This window comes from Crocodylus porosus, unplaced genomic scaffold (assembly GCF_001723895.1).
Source record: "Crocodylus porosus isolate Cpor-Errol unplaced genomic scaffold, CroPor_comp1, whole genome shotgun sequence".
NCBI classification, from domain to species: Eukaryota; Metazoa; Chordata; order Crocodylia; family Crocodylidae; genus Crocodylus; species Crocodylus porosus.
The window spans coordinates 19,759,086-19,779,660 of NW_017728949.1; the positions used below are offsets into that span (position 1 = coordinate 19,759,086).

General features: G+C 38.1%; 1 protein-coding gene across 9 annotated transcripts in view; it reads left to right on the top strand.

Annotated features, from left to right (window-relative positions):
* Window positions 1–18,531, top strand: part of PCNT (pericentrin) — a 135,782-nt gene extending 117,251 nt beyond the window's left edge. For 8 of the 9 annotated variants that reach the window (XM_019553909.1, XM_019553910.1, XM_019553914.1 and 5 more), the window contains 12 exons: window positions 143–293; window positions 2,488–3,204; window positions 4,495–4,766; window positions 5,134–5,236; window positions 7,352–7,522; window positions 8,485–8,649; window positions 11,679–11,917; window positions 12,910–12,998; window positions 14,232–14,382; window positions 16,050–16,180; window positions 17,041–17,095; window positions 18,099–18,531. In XM_019553909.1, coding sequence (XP_019409454.1) covers window positions 143–293; window positions 2,488–3,204; window positions 4,495–4,766; window positions 5,134–5,236; window positions 7,352–7,522; window positions 8,485–8,649; window positions 11,679–11,917; window positions 12,910–12,998; window positions 14,232–14,382; window positions 16,050–16,180; window positions 17,041–17,095; window positions 18,099–18,135 — 2,281 coding nt within the window. In that variant the 3' untranslated portion in view covers window positions 18,136–18,531. The remainder of the gene's footprint in view (window positions 1–142; window positions 294–2,487; window positions 3,205–4,494; window positions 4,767–5,133; window positions 5,237–7,351; window positions 7,523–8,484; window positions 8,650–11,678; window positions 11,918–12,909; window positions 12,999–14,231; window positions 14,383–16,049; window positions 16,181–17,040; window positions 17,096–18,098) is intronic. The other variant, XM_019553911.1, reaches the window with a different exon arrangement.
* Window positions 18,532–20,575: the final 2,044 nt, after the last annotated feature.

Below are 20,575 nucleotides of genomic sequence, written 5' to 3' on the forward strand. Positions count from 1 at the left end.
GGAGGGGAGAGGTTACAGAGTCTGAGAAAAGGTATCTTTCCAAGACTATAATATTTAGAAACAAAAAGGATGAAATATTTAAGAACAAAAAAAATTATCCTTTTCTCTAGGGGTTTCATCTTTAACTTTGCTAATATTGCAGCTCTGAACTGGAAAACAGAGAAAAAGATCTGACAGGTGCACTTCAGGACTTGCAGAATGAGCGCTTGAAAGAAAAGGAGCTACAAAATGTGTTTGAGGAACAGCAACTTCAGCATAAAAGAAAAGGAGATGAAAGGGCAAAAGAGTTGGAGGTATAATGCGATACATGTTTATAAAGTCCAAGTTAAAGCCAGTCTCAGCGTGGACTGCCTAGACTGAATAAAATGTTTTTACACTAGTTTTTCCAGCTGCTGGCTTATTTCTCTTTTTATTTTTGTAAATTTCTGATTCAAGTGACTGCACAAAGACTTCCACAAAACAAAGTCTTAAAATGTGGCTCTTAGTTGCACACGTCTGTTCCCTCTTTACTAGTTTTTTCAAACATTCTATGCCTTTCGGTGTTTTCCAACACTTCTATTTTAAGGTGCTGGAAAAAATTTTCCTACTTCCATTTGATCATTCAGTAAAGTACATTTCTCAATTTGTAACTCAATTTGTAACTGCTTCTCCACTTCCTTAATAAACATATCATTTGGTGTAGACTCATACTGCATATTCCTCTGGGATTATGAAAAAAAAAATTTACAGATGTTGGCTGAAAAAAACTGGAAATTTTCCAATACAGTGCATATCAAAGGTCAGCCAAAATGCTTTTAGAGTCTGTTGTCTTTCTTACAAGCTGAATCCAAAGAAAATTGTGGTGGGTTTTTGGTTTTTTTTAATCTAGTAAGTTTATGATTCACTCCATGTACAATGTCTTACTAATATGAATAGAAGCAAGGTGATTGACCCAAGTACATGCACTCTGTCTTCCCTTCTCCTTCCCACTCTCCCAAGGGGGGAAAAAACCCTGCTTCTATAGTTTTGTCTACCAGTTTGAACAATAGTTAATTATGTATGCTAGAAACTCGTCACTCTGGAACAACTAGAAGCAGATTGCTTCTTTTAATAACTCCCCATTTTAGGCAGTCTTTGTGATCAATCTCCTCTGTGCGTGAGTCTGCTTTGAAGTCTTGCAATAAATGGTAGCACACATGAACAAAAGTAATAAGTAATGTTATAGCACAGTTTGAAAATCTTGATAGCGCACACATTTATTTGGATGTGTTCTTACATTAAAATTGTACTACAATTCTTGACTCCTTTTTAATCTGATATTGTATGTATATAAACTTCTTAAAACCTGACCTAGAATTCAAATATAGAATTTTAATTGGAATGTCATCCTCTGCTCCCAGTGACTAGAAATGTTGGATTTACAAAAGTGGTAGTTTGTTCCCATTTGTTTCACATTGACATTAGAACATCTAGACTATAAGGAAACTGTGACCATGCACAGCTGAAACTTATTCAATATCTTAAATTAATTATTAGTTCCTTTTCTTTAACAAGAGGTGTTCATTGGTAATTACTGCTGCAGTATTATTTCTCCTGGAAATAGGTTGCCATGCACTTCTGTAGTGTTTATTTTCTGTAAGATGCTGCCAACTGACATGAAACAAAACAAAAATCCACAATGCATCATTCAAAAACCCTCCCCACCTGTTTTTCTCTATAAAATGGTGAACATAGGACAACTCTTGAGGGTTTTTAATTCAGTCTTTTCTCTATTTCCTTTTCTGGTATACACTTCTATTCTTCTGCTACTTTAGGGTAGGTCCTGCCATTCTGTAGCCTCTAGAAACATTGCAAATACAAGTTGAGGGAAAGGGAAAACAAAGGTCCTGTTTCAATAAGACCAACAGCAAAGCTACCCTGACACTATGATCTCCACTCCCTCACCCTTCTGAAGGAAAGATTATGAGATGCACTTGTCTAATATGTTAATTTCTTAAACATATAGATTCAGTGATATTCAGTACACAGTTTTCTCAGTGTGTTCTTGGCATCTTAAAAACTAGAAACTGTGAAGTCTAAGGTCTTGTTCATCTTAGGTGCCAAGCTTTAGCTTTTTGTTACTTTTTTCTAGATTCCAGAGTGAAGATTAAGACTGCTCAGTTTCTGCTCCAGAAGCCATTTATGCTGTCTAGCTAATGCACAGGGCTTTAATTTCCAAGTACTACATATTACCCATAAAAAAAATATTGCCAGTTAAAATATTTTAATTTTATGACCATTAAGGTAAAGAAAGTATTACTGGAATTAATAACAAAAAGAGATACTCTGCAGTCTAGCTTAAATTCCTAGCAGACTGTTTGTCCTGTGTCTAAGTTTAAACAATTTAATAATAAATTATTCTAGCTGCTTCTTCAGATGTTTTCTGGATGAAGTACAATATAAAAATATTACCTAATATGTTTATCTGAGCAGAGTATAATATAATGTGTGCGTTTATTTTTTTAATAGGAGTTGCGAGCTACCTTGAAATTGCAGTGCATTCAGAATAATCAGCTGTCAGTGGCCTTAGAGCATGAACAGACAGCAAATGATAATCTCCATAAAGAACTTCAAATTGAACACTCACGTTGTGAGGCTTTATTGTCCCAGGAACGAAACAAACTGTCAGAACTTCAGAGAAATTTTGAAGTTGAGAGAAATCGTTCCTTGGAGCTTTTGAATTCCTTGAACCATGAACGTATTTTGACAGAACAGTTGAGCATGAGAGCAAAAGAAGGTGTTTCATGTCCTCATAAAGAATCGTTATTGGAACAGACCTTTGTTCGAGATCTGCAGGTTCAGTTGGATGAAGAGAGGTCTCGAGCAAAAGAGCTAGCTGCTATAATTGAGAAAACGCATCAGCAAGCCATTCGTTCTAAGAGGCAACTAGAAGCTGAGGTACAAATGTGTTGCGAAGAGACACAAAAAGAAAGAGAAATCAGTAACAAGTTACGAGCTACACTGGAGTCTCTTCAAAGTCAAAAACAGGAGGTGATCCGCTCCTTAGAGGTACAGAGGGAAAGAGAGGGAAAACTGAAAGCTGACTGGGAGGAATTGCAGTCACAATTTAAGGCAATGAGAGAACAGGAGAAAAACAAAAAAGAAGAGAGGGATAAAGAGAGAAGATGGGAGCAACAATCAGAAGTGGAGAAACAGAAGGAATGGCAGAAAGACAGAGAGAGGCTGGTGAGATTTCCCTCTTTAAATCTTCCCTTAAATTGAAATAAACCAGATTGTTCTGTTCCGTTATAAATAATAATGTCCTAGAATACTATTTATTAGATCTTGTTGGTGAGAAACCTTTAGTGGAGCAACTTTCTGTCTCCAGGTACAGTTCTGTTGACATCCAGTGCCACAGAGTTATGCATGTTGTCATTGCAGACATTTTGGAGGATGGGATTAGCATTCAGAAAGGATGAAAAAGCAATCTAAAATTAATTTAATTAAATTTAAAAAGGGCAGATGCCAAGTCCAGCTCGTACAGTGGAATGATTACATGCACAAAAATACTTTGGGGAATGACTGGCTAGGCTTTGGCACTGCAAAGAAGGACTTTGGGGTTATAGCAGCTCTAAGATGAATATGAGTCAACAGTGTGCTTTTGTTCCAAACAAAGCCAGTAGCATACTGGGTTGCCTTAATTAGAGTGTTGCTGGCAAATCAAGGAAGTCATTCACTTTCTCCAGCACAGGTGAGGCCTCACCTGAGTACTGTATCTGGTTTTGGGCCCCAAGCTTCAATGAGGATGTGAACAAATTAGAAATAATCCAGTGGAGAGCCTAAGAAATATTAGAGGCCTAAGAAACATAAAATATTAGAGGCCTAAGAAACATAATTTACACAGAAAAGTTTGAAGAAGTGGGATTATTAGGTCCAGAGAGGGGAAGACTGGTGGGGATTTGATAACCTTCAAATACCTGAAAGGTGTTTATGCGGAGGATGGTGATCGACTATTCCCTGTGGCTACAAAGACAAGGACTAACTGCCTTAAAGAAGGGACCTGTAGGTTGGATATTAGGAAGAACTTTCTTGCTATGAGGGTGGCTTACCATTGGAATAGACTACATAAGGAGACTGTGGTATCTCCCTCCCTGGAAGTTTCTAAGAGTGACAGACTCTTTGAGATGGTTTAGACTGATGATCCAGCCTTGAGCAGGGGTTTGGACTAGATGACTGCCTGAGGTCCTGTCCAGTCCCACTTTTCCATAACTAGGGATGGAGGCAACCAAGATCAAGGCCTTGGAGCCTCTATCAAGTTTTCTCCACCAGTAATTCTGGAAGTGTATAAGGGAGGAGGAGGGACTAGTGTCTCTATTTCCTAATAGCACAAGGGAATGTAATGAATTCCCTTTCCTGATGGCACTTGGAGGGTGCACAGTTTAGGCAGTACTGAGATTACACTTTGATATTTGTGGTGTGTTTGCAGGTGGTGCAAACAGTTAAATTATAGATGGTTTCTTATTCTTGTTCTATTAGCATGAATTGGAATTGCAACACCAGAAAGATGAATGTAGGATCAAGGAGCTGCAGCAGACACTAGCTGATTTAGAAGAACAAGAAAGAAAGCTTACTTCTCAGAAAAGTCATCAAGAGGTTTCTGGTCCCATAAAAAATGATTGCAACATCAAACTGGCCTTCACAACAGAGACGGAAACATTGCACTTGCGGCAGCAGCTGGAGAAGACAAGACAACAGTTGCTGTTTGTGGCTGTCCATCTAAATGAATTCATATATAAAACTGTAGATAAGTGAGTAGCAATTCAGTTAATTTTACAGTTTGAGAAGACAATCTTTGGAAGTAGTTTGTACAGGATACAGTTGGAGAACCACTATTGGATTTGGTGAACTGCAGTTGAATCTTTTTTTCTTGTGGGATTTCTCACTTTTCTGAGTTTCCATAATAGAAGGTGGAATTCCAAAATGTAGGCATTAACTAAATGCCTGTGAAATGCTATTTCAAAATCCCACATCCCGTAAGTTAAGAAAACATGCAGCTCTTTTCTCCTTACAAATTGTTAATTCAGATAAGGTCCAAAAGTAGAAAATAAAAGAAAAGTTGTGGTAGGGTTCAGTGAAGTGCAAGATACAACTGAAAACAATATTTTTATTTAACAGAACAGTTACTGATTGGTCTGCATCAAATAATGAGGCTATTGCATCTTTACTTCACACTTTGAAGGAGCTGAAATCAGAGTTATTGACTTCTCCCACCCATCTGGTAAGGGGGATAATTTATATTAGTTTAATTTAAGAAACTCATTTGTACCTTTGTCTGCAATTTACATGTAAACTGCTGTTTTTAAAAAAACTGAGGAAATTGACTCTCCTGTCTTCATTTGAGGATTGATACAAAAATGTCACAAAATGTATTTGGTACAGATAAATCTGGCTTTTTGCAAATGGGAAAGGAGATTTGCCCTTTTTCACTGAGCCCTTTTCCTATCTCAGTGTTTTGGCTTCATCCTACCTCAAGAAGATGAAAACTGAGAACCTATTCCTCTGACTCATCAAAACCCTGAGAGCGAGACTTTAATAACTTGAACAGCACGTCTTAAGATTGTGTTCTGTAGAATATGTGTTTGTCTATGAACAACTGGTTGGTCACATCACGCTAATTCGTCTCGTTTCTAGCTGCTTACTCGGAATAAGAAAAACAAAATACAGCAGTTACTTTCTTTTTATTACTCTTCGTGGAACCAATTGCCAGCGGGATGTTATGTGATCAGAGGGGAGGGTGGGGTCTTTCTCAGTGGGAGATTACCAAGAGAAGAATCTTTAATTCAGTTGGTCCATGCTCTGAAATTTTCTTAGAACCTGGTAGGTAGGGCAAAACTCACCCAATCCACAGTGGGGCTAAACTTTCACACAGTTTCATCAAGTCAGTCTTGAAATCATTTACAGCAGGGAACTAAGCTTCTGTTCCAGCAATCTTAATTTAACACAATAAAAACTGATTCAGTTCACATATCTTTGTTTTAGTGTCATCAGTGTTTCTATGTTAGATACTTTGCTGGGTTTTTTTAAAGCAAAAAATCCACTGCATCTTTTAGTGTACCTGTTATATAAACCAGCATTCATGTATTGAATATGCAGCATTCCAGGTATGCTCTATTACACTCACAGTTTAAAAAGTCAATATTGCCTGTGATTTAAGATGAAACCATACATTGTTTGGAAAAGCTGTTTTGGGGTGTGGTCTTTATACCTCTGAAGTTTGTACCTTCATTGAATACATTCCTTTCAGGTGGTGGGCCTCTTTCCTTCACCTTTCTCAGAGTGCAATCATGCAATTCAGTAGACCACCCATTGTTACACAGTAGGCCAGCTGTTTCTGTCTACCCTGCAAAACTTTCAACACTGTGACCAGTGTGAATAGTTACCAAAACCAGTTATTCCACCCAGGAATCATTTAACTGTAAAAGTATGCAAAAAGCATAATGCTAATAAAGGTTTTCAATGCATCTGTCTTACCTGAAACATCAAGAGGCATAAGATATTCTGAGAGCAGTCTGTACCTCTGCAGTCTGTTTCCCTCTGTGCTGACCTTCAGGAGCTCAGACTTCTATCTACACCAAAGCTTTGCTTTGTTCCCACTTGAATTTTGCTTCTCTTCTACTAACGCAAAGGTAATGAATGCAGCATGGTCAGAAATAAATTTCAGAGGGCTGACACTTTAAATTATCCCTGTGAATTTAGATTTTCGTGAATTAAAGAAAGTTTCTTGTGTTTAGATACCAATCTTAGGGCAAGATCTTAACCTAGAAATCAAATAAATAGCAGCTGTAATCAAAATTATAAACATTAGTCTGGCTCCAAACACATTTAAAAGGGAAGTATCACTTCAAAGGTGGAATTGCCATTGATAGGTGAATAATACTATATCAAAACTTCAAAATTGTAAGGAACTTTATTACATTGTAATGACTATAAAACACAACAAATGCAACTATTTTGTAAAACTGCTGATTATTATTAAACAGTGTGGAGAAAAGTGAACTGTTATGATATATTTACCTTTTTTGAAAAATATGTCTGGAATTGGTCAAAAAATTACAACCTTAAAAAATCACACATTTTATATGATCTGTTTTATCTAAGTTTGTCTTAAGTCACCTTTGAGGAAAAATTACACTTAAAATGATGACCAGGATCTTTTCTTAGCTGTGCTTTTGTAGAGAGGAAGGCTTTATTCTTTGCCTTTTACAATTTTAAAATGAGTTTCAAAATAAAAGCTACAGGGATCTGCAGTCTGGTTTATTTGTTGGTGAAATTATGTTGGTTGAATTCTTGAGTTGTATTTTTTCTCTCTCTCTCTCTCTTTTTTTTTTTAAAGAACACATCACAGGATCCAGTTTCTCTGGTCGATGTCTTGTTGAAAGAAAATGGAGAACTTACGAAGTCTGTAACAGCACTGACAGATGAGAAGCTAGAGTTAAAAGCTGCAGTTTCTCGACTTGAGAAGAAACTTCAGCAGCACCTACATAGGGGAAATGGCAATGAACAGGTACATATTGATGTATACTTCTTTGGTATCTCACAGTTATATATACATGCAGGGAGTGTTGAGACATGCAACTGGCAGAGCCTAATCAAATATTAATAAATTAAATTAAGATAGGCTTCTATTGGGGTTTGTTTTTTTTACCTTGTATACTATGGCCTTCCAAGTACAAAGTGTTATGGCACATACTGGTGGATATTGATTTATTGTTGGGAAAGCCACACATTTTGAAAAAGATCCTATTGGTACAACCAGTGCATCCAGTAGTATCAAAAGTCACTGCATATTTACTGTTTTACCCTGTTCTATGTACTGGTTTCCTGACGAATACATGAAATCAAAGAAATATACTTAGGCAGCTGAGAAATTTCCCTACCCTGTGTTGGCATGACCCGTTAGGATAGCTACATTACCCTGGAAGCATGACTTTGTTGACTGGTCGGAGACTCATGAATCCTGGATACAGATCATTCAAAGGAGCTTGATGTGGGATAAGAATTCATTCCTGCAAAAGTTGTGAGACCTGGAACTAACCATTTGCAGAATCAAATGCAAAACCTATTTTTTCATATCCTATGCATAAACTCACAACTTGGTATAAATACACAAATTTATCTTTTAGAATGCAAAAGAAAGGGGGAAAAAAGAAAGATTAATTTCTATTTTAAATATTGGGACCCACTTTGATACCAAGATGAAAGCGAGTTGTCTAAAGGTAGACCGTTCCTGCCCTGAAAAATCTTAGACTGTTAATATAGAGAGAAGTTGCAATTTAATTCCTATTGTATCTGGTTAGTGTGTTTGTGCTGATGGGAAATTCCAATCTAGTTGTTCCAGCATTCTATGTTTTTCCTTAAAGTCGGGTTGTTACTTATTTTTGGTTTAAAAGGTAAAACTTTGCATCCCTCTGGAAATAGACTATAAAATATCCATCAAGGTTCACTGTCCCTGAATTTCATTTTTAGATAAGGTCTATAGAGGATGCTGACCCTGTCCAGGGACTGGAAAGGGCTGCTTGGCAGCGAGAAAAAACTGTTTTGCAGAATGCTTTGAAACAAGCAGAATCTGAACTGGCAAAAAATACGATTGAGATTGAAAACAAACCAGTTATGGAAGCTTCCAATGCAAAGGTAAAATGGTGGTGTGAAAGATGATAAAATGTACTCCCTGGAGGGTGATCCGGTGGCTAGGACAATGACCATGGATAAATCAGTTACATTCTGGCCCTTGGGTTTCTCTACTCAGATATACTGGCTGTATAAGTTAATTGTGAAATATGTTTGCGAACAACTTTGATTCTCTTCTGAAAATTGCAATGGGAGTTTTGTTACTCATTTCTCAAAATAAATGCATTACACTTTTACACGATAGAAGTTATTCCTGAAATAAAAGTTGGATTGGCCGTACTTTTGCTCAGGACAAACGTAACATTTCAGTTCAGCTGCTTTAAAAACAAAGGAAGCATTGCTATTTGGGAAGATGCATCAGCTCTTTCCATTTAGCTGTTCTGTCTGCATACTCCTATGGCAGTATAAATAAGCTACATTTCTGTAACTTTCCCTCTGTGTTTAATAGTGTTAGATTTACAGTGGTTTTGCTCCACTTGTATCTCTATAGGTGCTTGAAGATGTAACAAGTTATATTGGAACAGCTTATACCAGTATCATTTTTGACAAGAAAATATTATTCTTATATTTTATTTTGGAATACTTTACAGAAACAAAATGCATTAACTTTTTAGAAGTAGTATGGATAGCAAAGTATTTTAAAACTGATTCCTTGTGCAGATCTCTCGACATTTTTTTTCATACAAAGGTGGTATTTAGGTAAATATTTTAGCCCCAGCCACACACCAAGAGAAGGTGGAGATTAATTTTGAATAAAATTATATGATAAAAAACTGTTGTACTTCAGCATCATTCTAGCACTTGATGCTAGGAATACTTTTTGCTCTCATCTGAGCACTGTTAACTGGTATCAAAGGATTAATTCAAAAATACCTTTTAACTAAACTTGTTGCATAGTGCAGGCCAGGTGCATTTTGGACGGAAAGAGGTGGGGGGCTTTGAAAGGACTAAAAAAAGATTCACTTGACTTACTCTGCCTAACTTGTAATTGAAAGATTAGACAGGGGGTGGGGGACTGATGGGGACTATTTTTTCCTGTTGATTTACTTTGTACATTCCATAGCACTTAGTTTGAAGTTTGTTTCACTGTTTTCTCTGACAAAAGCCAGTCAGTTTGCCTGTCACTTGTGTGGGTCTTTTGCATAGAAAATGAGAGAGAAAAGACATTAAAAAAATAAATATTGTAAATGTAGTGGAATTAGGACCATTTCTTAATTAACTTTGCCATTTGCCAAGTTTTAAATGGACAAGTATCCCTTTTATTTACTAGGAAAAACTAAAGGGTTTTGTACAGCTATATGAAGATATAGTGGCTAGATAGATTTAATCTTATATTTTTCAATGAAAAAGCCAAAAACCTCCTTGAAGATTTCAGGAGTGATCAAAAGTAAAGGCTGTTGTTTGGAAATATACTCCTTTATTTTAACATATTTTAAAACCATTTCCACCTGAAGATCTTTTAGATTTTGGGGAGCCAGTCTCTCTTCTTTAAAATTCTTAATTCTTAAAATTCATATTAATCACTCGAATTAGAAAAGGAATATGTAATTTTATTGTAAACCTTATTTGAAGCCTTTGTTTATAATGATACTTGATGGTACGGAAGAGGCAGGAAGGCTGCAACTCGGATCTGGCAGGATACGAGATAATTTTCTTACAATATGATGATAGTTGAAGTTTAAATAGCAGCAGAATAGTTTTGTACTCTTTTGAAATTTTTTTATAGGTTTTCAATTTTTAATAAAATTTTCACAGTGACCTTTTAAAAAGATGAGTATCTTTTAATAGTAAGATCATGTAATATGTTAAACCTATAATACTCTCCCACATATACCTTCTATCTTTCGTGACATTCTTATTGTCAGGTCAGTTAAGATAGAAATTTCTCTCTAACTCAAGCATCTGTGTCTGCACTAGATTTCATCTCAGGGAGGTACAGGCCTCTTGTTTGTCACAAAAACTTATTCTTCCATAACATGAATGTCATGTATCCAGTTATTCTTTGAACTTTAGAAGCATGTCCTGACCCTTTTCATGACTAATCCTACGTTAAAATCAGATGGACGCTTAACCCAATATTTCTTCTAATCAATGTTAAACTAAGTAAAACAAATTTTATCTTAAAAGTTAAGTATTGAATCTGTTTTGCAATGACAGCTTTGCATGTACTGAAATTCAGAAACGTTAAGATAGTTGGAATATCCAAGTTACAAGCCTCTAAAGTAAACTATAGGGATCTCCGTAAATCAGGCTGGAAATGTTCCTGCAGCAGCTCCTTTTAATGTTTTCCATTTCACCTCTTGTCCCTTCTCTCTCCCCCCCATGTCTTGCTTCCTGCTGCCCCTGATTGGTAGAGGGGCCCTGCTGGCTGGGCCATTTGCCACTGATTGCTGGGGAAGCAAAAACCGTGGTTTTAAATATGCTGCGGTTTTTGCTTCCCCTGTGTTCAGTGGCAGACAGCCCAGCCAGCAGAACCCCTCTGCCAGTTGGCGGGGAGTGGGGAGCAAATGGCAAAATGAAAAGCATTAAAGGATCTACTCTGGGTGCACTTCCAGTATCATTTATGGAGATCCTTACTTACCTGTACTAGGGAATTGTCAGCATTGCAGTTGCCCGTATAATACCAATACTTGATGACTTTTATTTAGCATGCTGTCAAGTAATCCTTCAAAATATATAGAAGCTCAGACTGTTTATAAACCTTCATATAAGACTGCCATCCTGCTGGTTTGACTGATGCTTCTAATTTTCAGCAAAATTAGTTATATCAGCAGGAGGTCTATAGTACAAATTCCATTTGAAAGTTTAATTTAAAACATTGCACAGCTTTTTCATAGTTAGCAGCAATTGTCACAATGTAAAAAGCAAAATTGCTAACTTGCATAACAAAAAAACCTTAGCTAACTGTCATCAAGCCACAGACAAGTAGGTTGTGGGAGTTTTAAAGGACTAAAGGGTCTAACTGTAACAAGTTTTATGGTTTTTCAGTAATGTAAACCTTAATAATTGTAGTTTTTTCTTTTCCTCCACAGCTACAGAGGCTATATAAGAAGTATTTGCGATCTGAGAGCTTTAGAAAGGCTCTAGTTTATCAGAAGAAATATCTTCTTCTGCTTCTGGGTGGATTCCAGGACTGTGAGCAAGCAACATTATCCCTGATAGCACGTATGGGAGTCTTCCCTTCACCTGCAGATTTGCAGGTCTCTGAATCACGCTCCCGTCCTTTTACCAAGTTTCGATCTGCAGTCAGAGTGGTCATTGCAATATCAAGGTAAAAATATTGACAGGCATGCACAAGCAGATCTTCCTATATTTCCCTTGGGAAATATCACAAATGATTAACATCTAAAATGTATTGCTTGGATTGTACTTAATTTATTTAGTAGAAAAATACTTTCACTCCAGTTGTTTTAGAGTATCATTTAACCACACCCTTAACCCATATAGTATTTTTCAGGCCAGTCTGCTAAGCATGATAAGCACCATGTTGAAATACTTGTGTATATTGCTTCTTTCTGCTTTTATGCTGTATGAGATCCCATGGTGTTTATGAATCTGCATAGCAGCGGTGAAAAACTGCCTATTCCCTCCCATCTCCAACTGCTGCTCCTTGGCTGGGGCGCAGAGTTCCTCAAAGCAGAGACCTCCTGCCAGCTAGCCACATGCTGAGGCACCTGCAGCACATGAAGCCCAACATGGAGGGAGCCCTGCACAGCCTGCAACGAAAAGCAAGTGCAGGGATGTTCACTGTGGCACAAAGTAGCAGTACAAATTTGTGCTGCTACTGTTTGTGCCACCACATGCACATACCCTTGTTTGTCTGGATGTGGCCAAATGGTGTTTGAGATGGTTTGTTCTTCCTTTTCCTTTCCCCTTTTTTGTTTCTTTGCTACATTTTGTGTTATGGCTGAAAGAAGGAATAAAACTTACTTGCGATTTTAATTTAAATAATTTTAGTTTCTTTCAGTTTGTCATGGTGCAGAGGGGGAAGCACTGCTTTTAAAAACATGTTCTAAAAGCTGAATTTTATCTACTTAATTAGTTGTTTAACATGCGTCTGAATAGCAGTTAACACAGCATTTGATACACATGATTCAGAAGACTTGAATTGTATGATTCTGTCCTTTTCCCCAATACCTCTTATGACATTGTTTATAGTCTAAAATATTTCTAATCGAGGATAATGATTAATATTAAAGTTCAATGCATTTTAATTTCTCTGCTGTTTTTAATAAATATACAATATTCTTTTTTAATTGCAAGGTTAAAGTTTTTAGTGAAAAAATGGAATAAAATAAACAGAAAAGGTATACAGGGAGAAGTCATTTCTCATGGCACAGCGCATAACTCAGGTGAGGATTTTTAAAATAATGTGTTTTTTAAGTATAATTTCTAGTAAAAGTATTACATTTAAGTAGTAAAATAGTTTAATATTGTAATATAATAAAGGGCTTAGTCTGTCTGTGTCTGTGTGTCTTTCTGTCTAATGCTTTTTGCCAACTGCGCATGCACTGCTGAGGGGGCAGCTGGCGATTGGCTATGTGGGCCTAGGCTGCGTGGGCCCAAGTTTGAGCTGTTGCTGAGGAAATTTGTGGTGGCAACGAACATGCCCCGGCCACAAAAGTAGTGGGGCTTCCCCATACCTCCTTGCCTAAGGGCAAAGAGGGGGGTCACAGTGGCCCTACCACCTGTCCCCATCGCCTCCACAACACCTGGCAGGGAAGGGGAGGTGGCAGGCAGGGAGGGAGGGAGGGAGGGGAGTAGGGTGGGAGGAGGCGAAAGGGGGAGTCGTGGCAGCTGTTGTTGGGACTGGGCAGCAGGAAAGGGAGGGAAAAGGAAGGGTGTCATGGTGGTGGCGTGCCCCCCACCCGCCCAGCCCCAACAACAGCTGGTAGAGAGAGGGAGGGGTGGGGAGGCAGGGGAAACCCTGCTGCAAGGCTGGAGGAGGAGGCTACAAAGGGAATCTTTACATGGCCAGCCCTGAAGGGTGAGCGGGGTGGGGGGGGCACATAAACACTCTCTGAAATCCGTCGTTCTTGACTGGCAATTAGCTAGTATTATCATAAACTTTTTTCAGTGTTGTCCAGCTATATCAGTTAGTTTAACTTAAATGAGATTTTACCATGCAGCAGTTGGGAAATTCAAACTTTATCATTCCAACAGTGGCTAACTTTTATCCCTTTTAAGAAAACAATGAAAACAAATGGTTTGGTATCTACTCTTTAGAGTTGAAACTAAGAATATCTCCTGTGATGGTAGCATCAGGAAAAATGAATTTGTAGGGTCGTTCCTAACACAATATATTTTTCAGATAACTGTGTGGGTGTGGAACACATAAATAGAAGAGTGAAAAATGTCATTGTGCATGCAGTTGATTCTGAAACTTCAAACATTGACCTTTTTAATAGTGTCAAAAAACAAAGGATTCCCTCTTTGGAAATTTAAAGCCAAACATTTGTTTTGCTGTAGCTTTTGTTCTTTGGGGTGTGGGTGGGGGTGTAGGGGCATGTGGGTGTGTGTTTTCTGTTTTTTTTGTGCAGTTCCCGTGCCTGATTTCATTGTTGACTCTCATGTATTTAACACAGTTTCTGGTGCTAGAACAGAAGTTTTGAGACAGCAACTTCCAACAGTTAACACAAATTCTCCTCCAACCCGAGATACTGGATTGTGCCACAAAACTAGCTCTGCAAGATGCATAAGCCAATTCCACAGATCATCTTCCTGGTTATGTAATAGGTTTGTATAAAACATAATAAATTGTAGTGTTCAGCCAGATGGTTGTCTTCCATAACACCTTAACCTTTTCTTGCAGAAAATATTTGAACATGAATAGGAATTTGATTTCTCAGATCTATTAGATATATTGCATTTTTCTCCTGATGCTAAACTTTGGAAGTTGGCAACCACCAACTGCAGTTGTACTCCTGGTGTTTGTGAACTGTGGCCACATCCATGTAGAAATGTAACCAAATGACCCTTTTTTTGCTTTTGTATACCAACAGTAAGATTCTGTGCTGTGCTCTTAGAGGCACAGCACCAGATTTACAGGCCAGGAAGAATGAGATTCGGGTGTTTTGAAGCTGCTGTCATGCACGTCAGCCCTTAGAGCAGCTCAGAATTGGGAGTGGCCAGCAGTGCAACTTTAGCCTGTGGCTACACAGTAAACCTATTGGGTTAGGCAGCAGCACCCTCAGACATGTTGGTTCTGCTCTGGGTAGATAGCAAGCCAAAATGAAAGCCATGTAGCTGTTGCTTTGGCAGATTAATGAGCACTGCAAGCTGACTGTGCTACTTAGCCTTCCCCATACTAATTAGCCCTCTCACAGCTGTGAATACACAGCTACACTGTTTTCACACTGCTTGAAAGTAGCACTTGGGGACATGGTTACCACATTGATATTGCCTTAGCCTGTCAGTGACTGTAGTGTAGCTTCACCTCTAGCACATCCACCTGTCCCTGGCCTGCACATTAAGCTGAGGTTTGCAGTGGGGTCTGGAAGATGATTTGCAGCTGTTTCTAATGAGAAGAAATTTCCCCTCTTCCCCTCTCCCTATTCCCTTTTGCCCCAACCCTCTAACTGGATTACGGACTTCAAAGGGGCTGGTGAGAGAATCTCACCCTTATAAGATTTTATTTTTAATAAGGAAAAATCAAGGTAATAGGATAAACATGATGATTGAGGAGCTCTGGGTAACAGGAAATATTTCAAGGTTAGTGGAGGAGTTGGGTTAGCATCAGTTTCAGTCCCCATTGTTAAATTTAGCTGAGGTCATTTGAGTGACTAAGGTAATAGAGCAGAAAAAAACCACCCACATTCTTCTTTGCATTAAAAGATGTTTAGGAGGAAGTGATCTGTGGGACCCCACCCCCAGGTGCAAGTGCAGTGGGGGACACACTTTCCTGTTATATTTTCCTGTAGATTTTGCATAGTTGAGAGAGGGCGCCTCACTCTGGCTTTCTTTAAATACTGCATATACTGTAGCCCTTTAGGGCTTGGGGTCTTGGAGACAGGACAGGACAGGACAACCATTCCACCCTCTGCCTCAGAGACTCTCTTGTACTTTTTGGGACTGCCTCTCATTTCTGTTTTCCTTGATGTTTCTGTGAGCAGTTACATCAGGGGGTGAAAGGTAGTGATTAGATACCAGCAAGGTTAAGGCTTCTGTGTGTCCCCATTTCCTAACAAAAGTATTGATTTTTCTCCTCAAATATTATACTAGTTGTCTATCCCATCACTTTTCCTGTATACACAATGAAGGTCAGAAGAACAGCTTTTCATGTTATTGTAGTTCGCTGTACACCAGATAATTAAACAGTATGAGCCTATTTAAACCACAGTAGCTGTGGATATACTCTGAGCTTTAGGAAGAATAGTTTTAATATTAGTATGATATTTTTACAGGTCTCATCCATCTACAAGTTCAGTTTCAGAGAAGTCATTGGTATCATCTACTCAAGACCCTGAACGATCATTAAGTGAATACATCCGTCGTTTAGAGGTCATCCAGCAGAGGTTAGGGGGTGCGCAGCCAGGTAAGAATAGCCTCATCTGATTTGTTTGTTTGTTTTTTTTCCAGAGACCTGCCACATAGTATCTTTAGTGCTCACACAAGATGAAAATGTTTTTTGTTTTTGTTTGTATTCAAGCTTTGCAGTAGTTATTTGTCAGGAAGGGGAGAGAGATTTAACATGTGCGCCACTGAACTGAAACTTTGCTGCTTTCCCTGATTGGTTTCTGGAATGACTCCAAGTAGGGTACTTCTCCAAATGATTTCTTAACTAAAAGGTCATCAAAAGTGAAAGGTCCTTTGTGGATCAGTTTCTCTCCCATTGTCCAACATAAGTATGTGAGACCAGGTGTTCAGAGTGAAGTGACATAGATTAGATTAGATAAATTGCAAGATGAAAAAGGATCATTGTGATCATTGGTTTTGATTTTCATAACAAACTAGAATACTTCCCATCCCAATTTAATTCCTGCTTCAGGTTCAATCGATTACCCAAGGTCATGTCTTTTAGAAAAATAGCCCACCTTGATTAAAAAGTTGCCAGTGGCAGAGAATTCTCTACATCCTTATGTAATCTGTTTAATGATTGATTACCATCACTGTTTGGGGAAAAATAGTGTCGTTTATTTCTAGTCTGAATTTATCTAGTTTCAACCTCCAGGCACTGATTCTTATTATACCTTTGTCTGTTACACTGAAGGGCCCTCTACTGTCATTCTCTTGTTCCCCATATATATGTTGATCAATGCATCTCTTAATCTCTTTGATGAGCTTTAAATTTATTGAGCTCCATGAGATCACTCTGAAGCATGCTTCTCCAGTACTTTAATCATTCTCATGGTTCTTTGTACCCTGTAATTTAACAACATTCTTCATGGATTCTAGAGACCAGAATTGGACATGGTATTCCTTTGGGAGACTCTCAGTGCCACATGCAGAGGTAATAACTTCCCTGCTTCTACTCAAGATTTTCATGTGTATATATGCAGGGATTGGATTGGCCTTTTGGCTAGTGTCAGGCCAGGGCTCATGTTCAGCTGATTATCCACAGTGAGCTCTAAGGCTTTTTTTAGAATCGCTGCCTGCTAGGATGAAGTTCCCTACCTTCTTAAAATTCTAACTTGTTGTGGTCTTTTTGCTTTCTTCGCAACAAAAAAACCGACAGTCTCCATGGTTTAAAAAAAAAAAAAAGTAAAAAACTAGAGCTGGTATTTTCTGAGGGGTGCCTTGAACCTAAAAAGGTTGAGAACCACTTCTCTATGTTCTTTGTCCTTACGTATGACTTTGTTTGGCCATATTAAACCACATATTGCTTGATTGTACCCAAATTATCAAGTGATTCAGATTTGTTCTGTATTATTGAACTCTCCCTATCATTGGTAAACATTCTCCCAGTTTTTGTCATCTGTAAACCTCATTGGTAATTTTTACTCATTGATTATAAATGTTAAATAAGGTAGGGTAAAGAACCATTGTGCCACCACTGGTGGTGCCACAAATTTACTTGGGTGCCACTTTTTTTCCTTTTTCTGCCTGATCTGGTGCTCTGCTTTCTGCTTCTTGTTCTATTTGCCACAGTGTTCCCTGCTTTCTCCTAGACCTGTGGCATTTTGCACACGAAGGCTGTCCATGCCTCTTGTGGCACACTTGCCACAGGATGGCTATCCCTGGACATTGCTATTTACAAAATGAGCCAGGCTTGTAACAGTGGTCTTCAAATATGCATACTCTTTTGGCTATCCCAGTAGCCTCCCCAGCCTTGGTGTGTATTGCTTTGAAGTAGACTGTGGAAGATGACTTTTTTCAGTAAAACCAGCATGAAATTTATTGTGGGGAAACACCATTTATGAAATGAATGTACAACTGTGTATATGTATCATGACATCTGGTAATATATATATTACTTAATTGCCAATATTTATTTGTTTTACTTTTAAATTTAGGAAAAGCTCCAGATTCACCTCACCGGAGAAGCATTAAAAAATGATGAGAACACTTCCTAGATCTGAACTGTGAAACCCCTGGTTACTACTTCCTCCTGAAGTGCATGGTTTTGTTCACTGGTATCTCAGTGCACTAATTTTGACAGTTAGTTGTAACTGAATAAAGGGGTTTTCAAGCCTATGCAATGTTTTTGCATCAGGTTTTTATATGACCATTTTACTAACTTTTAGTACATTTAAACTTCTAGGGGAAGTCACTATTCACTCAGAACAATGTTGTACATTCTTATATGGAATAATTGCTAAGTTAACAGCATATGCGTGCCGGTATCATGGTATTGTGAGCCACAAAGTATCTTTTTATGTTTATTTTTCTAAAGTGTATAGGTGGATTCCTTGTAAAAAGTTATTAAAATGGCATTTTATTAGTGAACTTTTACAGTGTATTGGTGTTTGTTCCAATGCTGTGTTGTTAATTGTTCTGTTTACCTACCCTATAGCTGCTCAAGATTCTAAGCTTTAGGTGTGATCATTATTCTCCAGGAAACAGGTATATCTTATCAGTTACAAATTCTTTAAAAATTTGAAAGTGTCTTGATATACAGAAGTCCTTCCCCAATAATCCTTCTCATCAAGTATCACCTTTTTACTGTCAGTATTCCTTCCACATAGAATTCAAATTTGCTATTTAGGAAAATTAAGTTTCTTTCTCATCCACCCACCCTTCCAGCTAAAAAGAAGCAGAGATACATTTGCCATCCTTAAAGCAGGGTGTTTATTTCTACTTTGTTCTCTTTAACTGTTGGGTGGAGGAGGTCCGCTCTTGTCTGCTAGGCCCTTTCCAAGCTATAGCAAGAGAGAGTATGTGGTTCTCTAGATTTCCTGCACTGCTGTTTCATAATGTGGAGGGGGAAAGAGTTGGACTTATTTTTCCTCAATGTACTATACTACTTCAGTTAGGAGGGTCAGTCCTATTTGTGAAGCCTGGCTTGTGGAGTTGAGTAACATTTGGTCATTCCTCTTGTGTGACTGACTTATTGGCATAATAATGTTTGCATATGTCTACAGTTATGTATTTCAGTTAACTTTATCTATTACCTTGTGTCAGCATTATCTAGCTCTTCCCCATCCGTAACGGTTTGATTGCTTACCAGTTGATTTTGGAACTCATTCCATTTCAGGAACATTTGCATTCATTATTGTTCAGTCAGCCAGAGTTTTAAAATCCCTGTTTTGGGATATAGGTAACTTTAAAAGGAAAACTCATAATTTTTATAGCCTGTTCGAAAAGGACAGCTTCTGGATCATTAGTGCTGTGCTATCTTGAGACATTTGGACCGTGTTTTTCTCTTGGAAATCCTACAGGTAGTAGATTTGTCTAGAAAGACCATATCTCCTCAGGCATTTTGCCAGATTTTGGCCTCATGCACACCAGTAGTTCAGCACTTTTTTTTTTTAAATCCATTGCAATCCTAGGTGTTAAGATAATTTGGGGGCAGCTGGGAGCAACATTTTTTTCCTGTTGTTTCCTCTACTTCCCTAAACAAGACAACCTACCAAACTACATTTCACTTTTTCAGTTGGCCCTCATCATAATGGAACAGAGCCAAAGTTGAAGGTATGCTCCATGAGCAAGACCAATTCTGGACTACAGAAAGGGACAGTTGCCCCTGATCCAGACTCATGTTTTATTTGGGGCTGGGGTACTTGCTGCATACCTCCCATATCTGTTGAGCCTACTTCAGTGATGTCTAAGAGCTGGGCTCCTTTTCAGTCCTTAATACTCTGCACACTGGACCATCTTTATGGAAACGTGCTTAATAGTCGATCAAGTAGAGAGTTCTCAGTTACTCTTGGAGTACCCAAGTGTTTCATAAATGGGATGATAATGGGGTGACTTCAAAAGCAGATCTGGTGCCATGGTAGGAAATTAGCTGACTAAAGTTTAATATAAAGAAGACACTCAAAGCCAGGATGTGGGAGAAATTACAATTAAAACAAACGGGAATTTGCCTGACAGACATTAAAATGCAACTCAGGAACCAGATAGCATTTTTTTACTTGTTCTGACTGGTCTGAGAGATGCATTTAGCTTTATTTTGCTAATTTAAGAAACCAAATAATTTGATTTAAACTTTAATTCTACTCTAAAAAAAAACCCATCCTAAACTGTGACTGAAATGGTCTTAAAAATCCTGGCTGCACCTTTCAATTTGAAAAGGTATTTCACATAGTAAATATTCTTCAATGTGCCAGTCTAAATTTTTGTTAAACTGGTTTGAGAAAAGATCAATAAGGCCTTCCCAGTAATAAACTTTTTTTTTCTGATTGTTTGCTATTCCTGGGCATTTCTTCTCTTTCCCCCTATCCCCCCCACCTTCCGCCCTGCACATTTTCACAGCTCTACCAAATCTTTTTTTTACTATTGCTGTGTTTGCTTTTCTCCTCAGACCTTAAGAAAAATGCCTTACATTTGA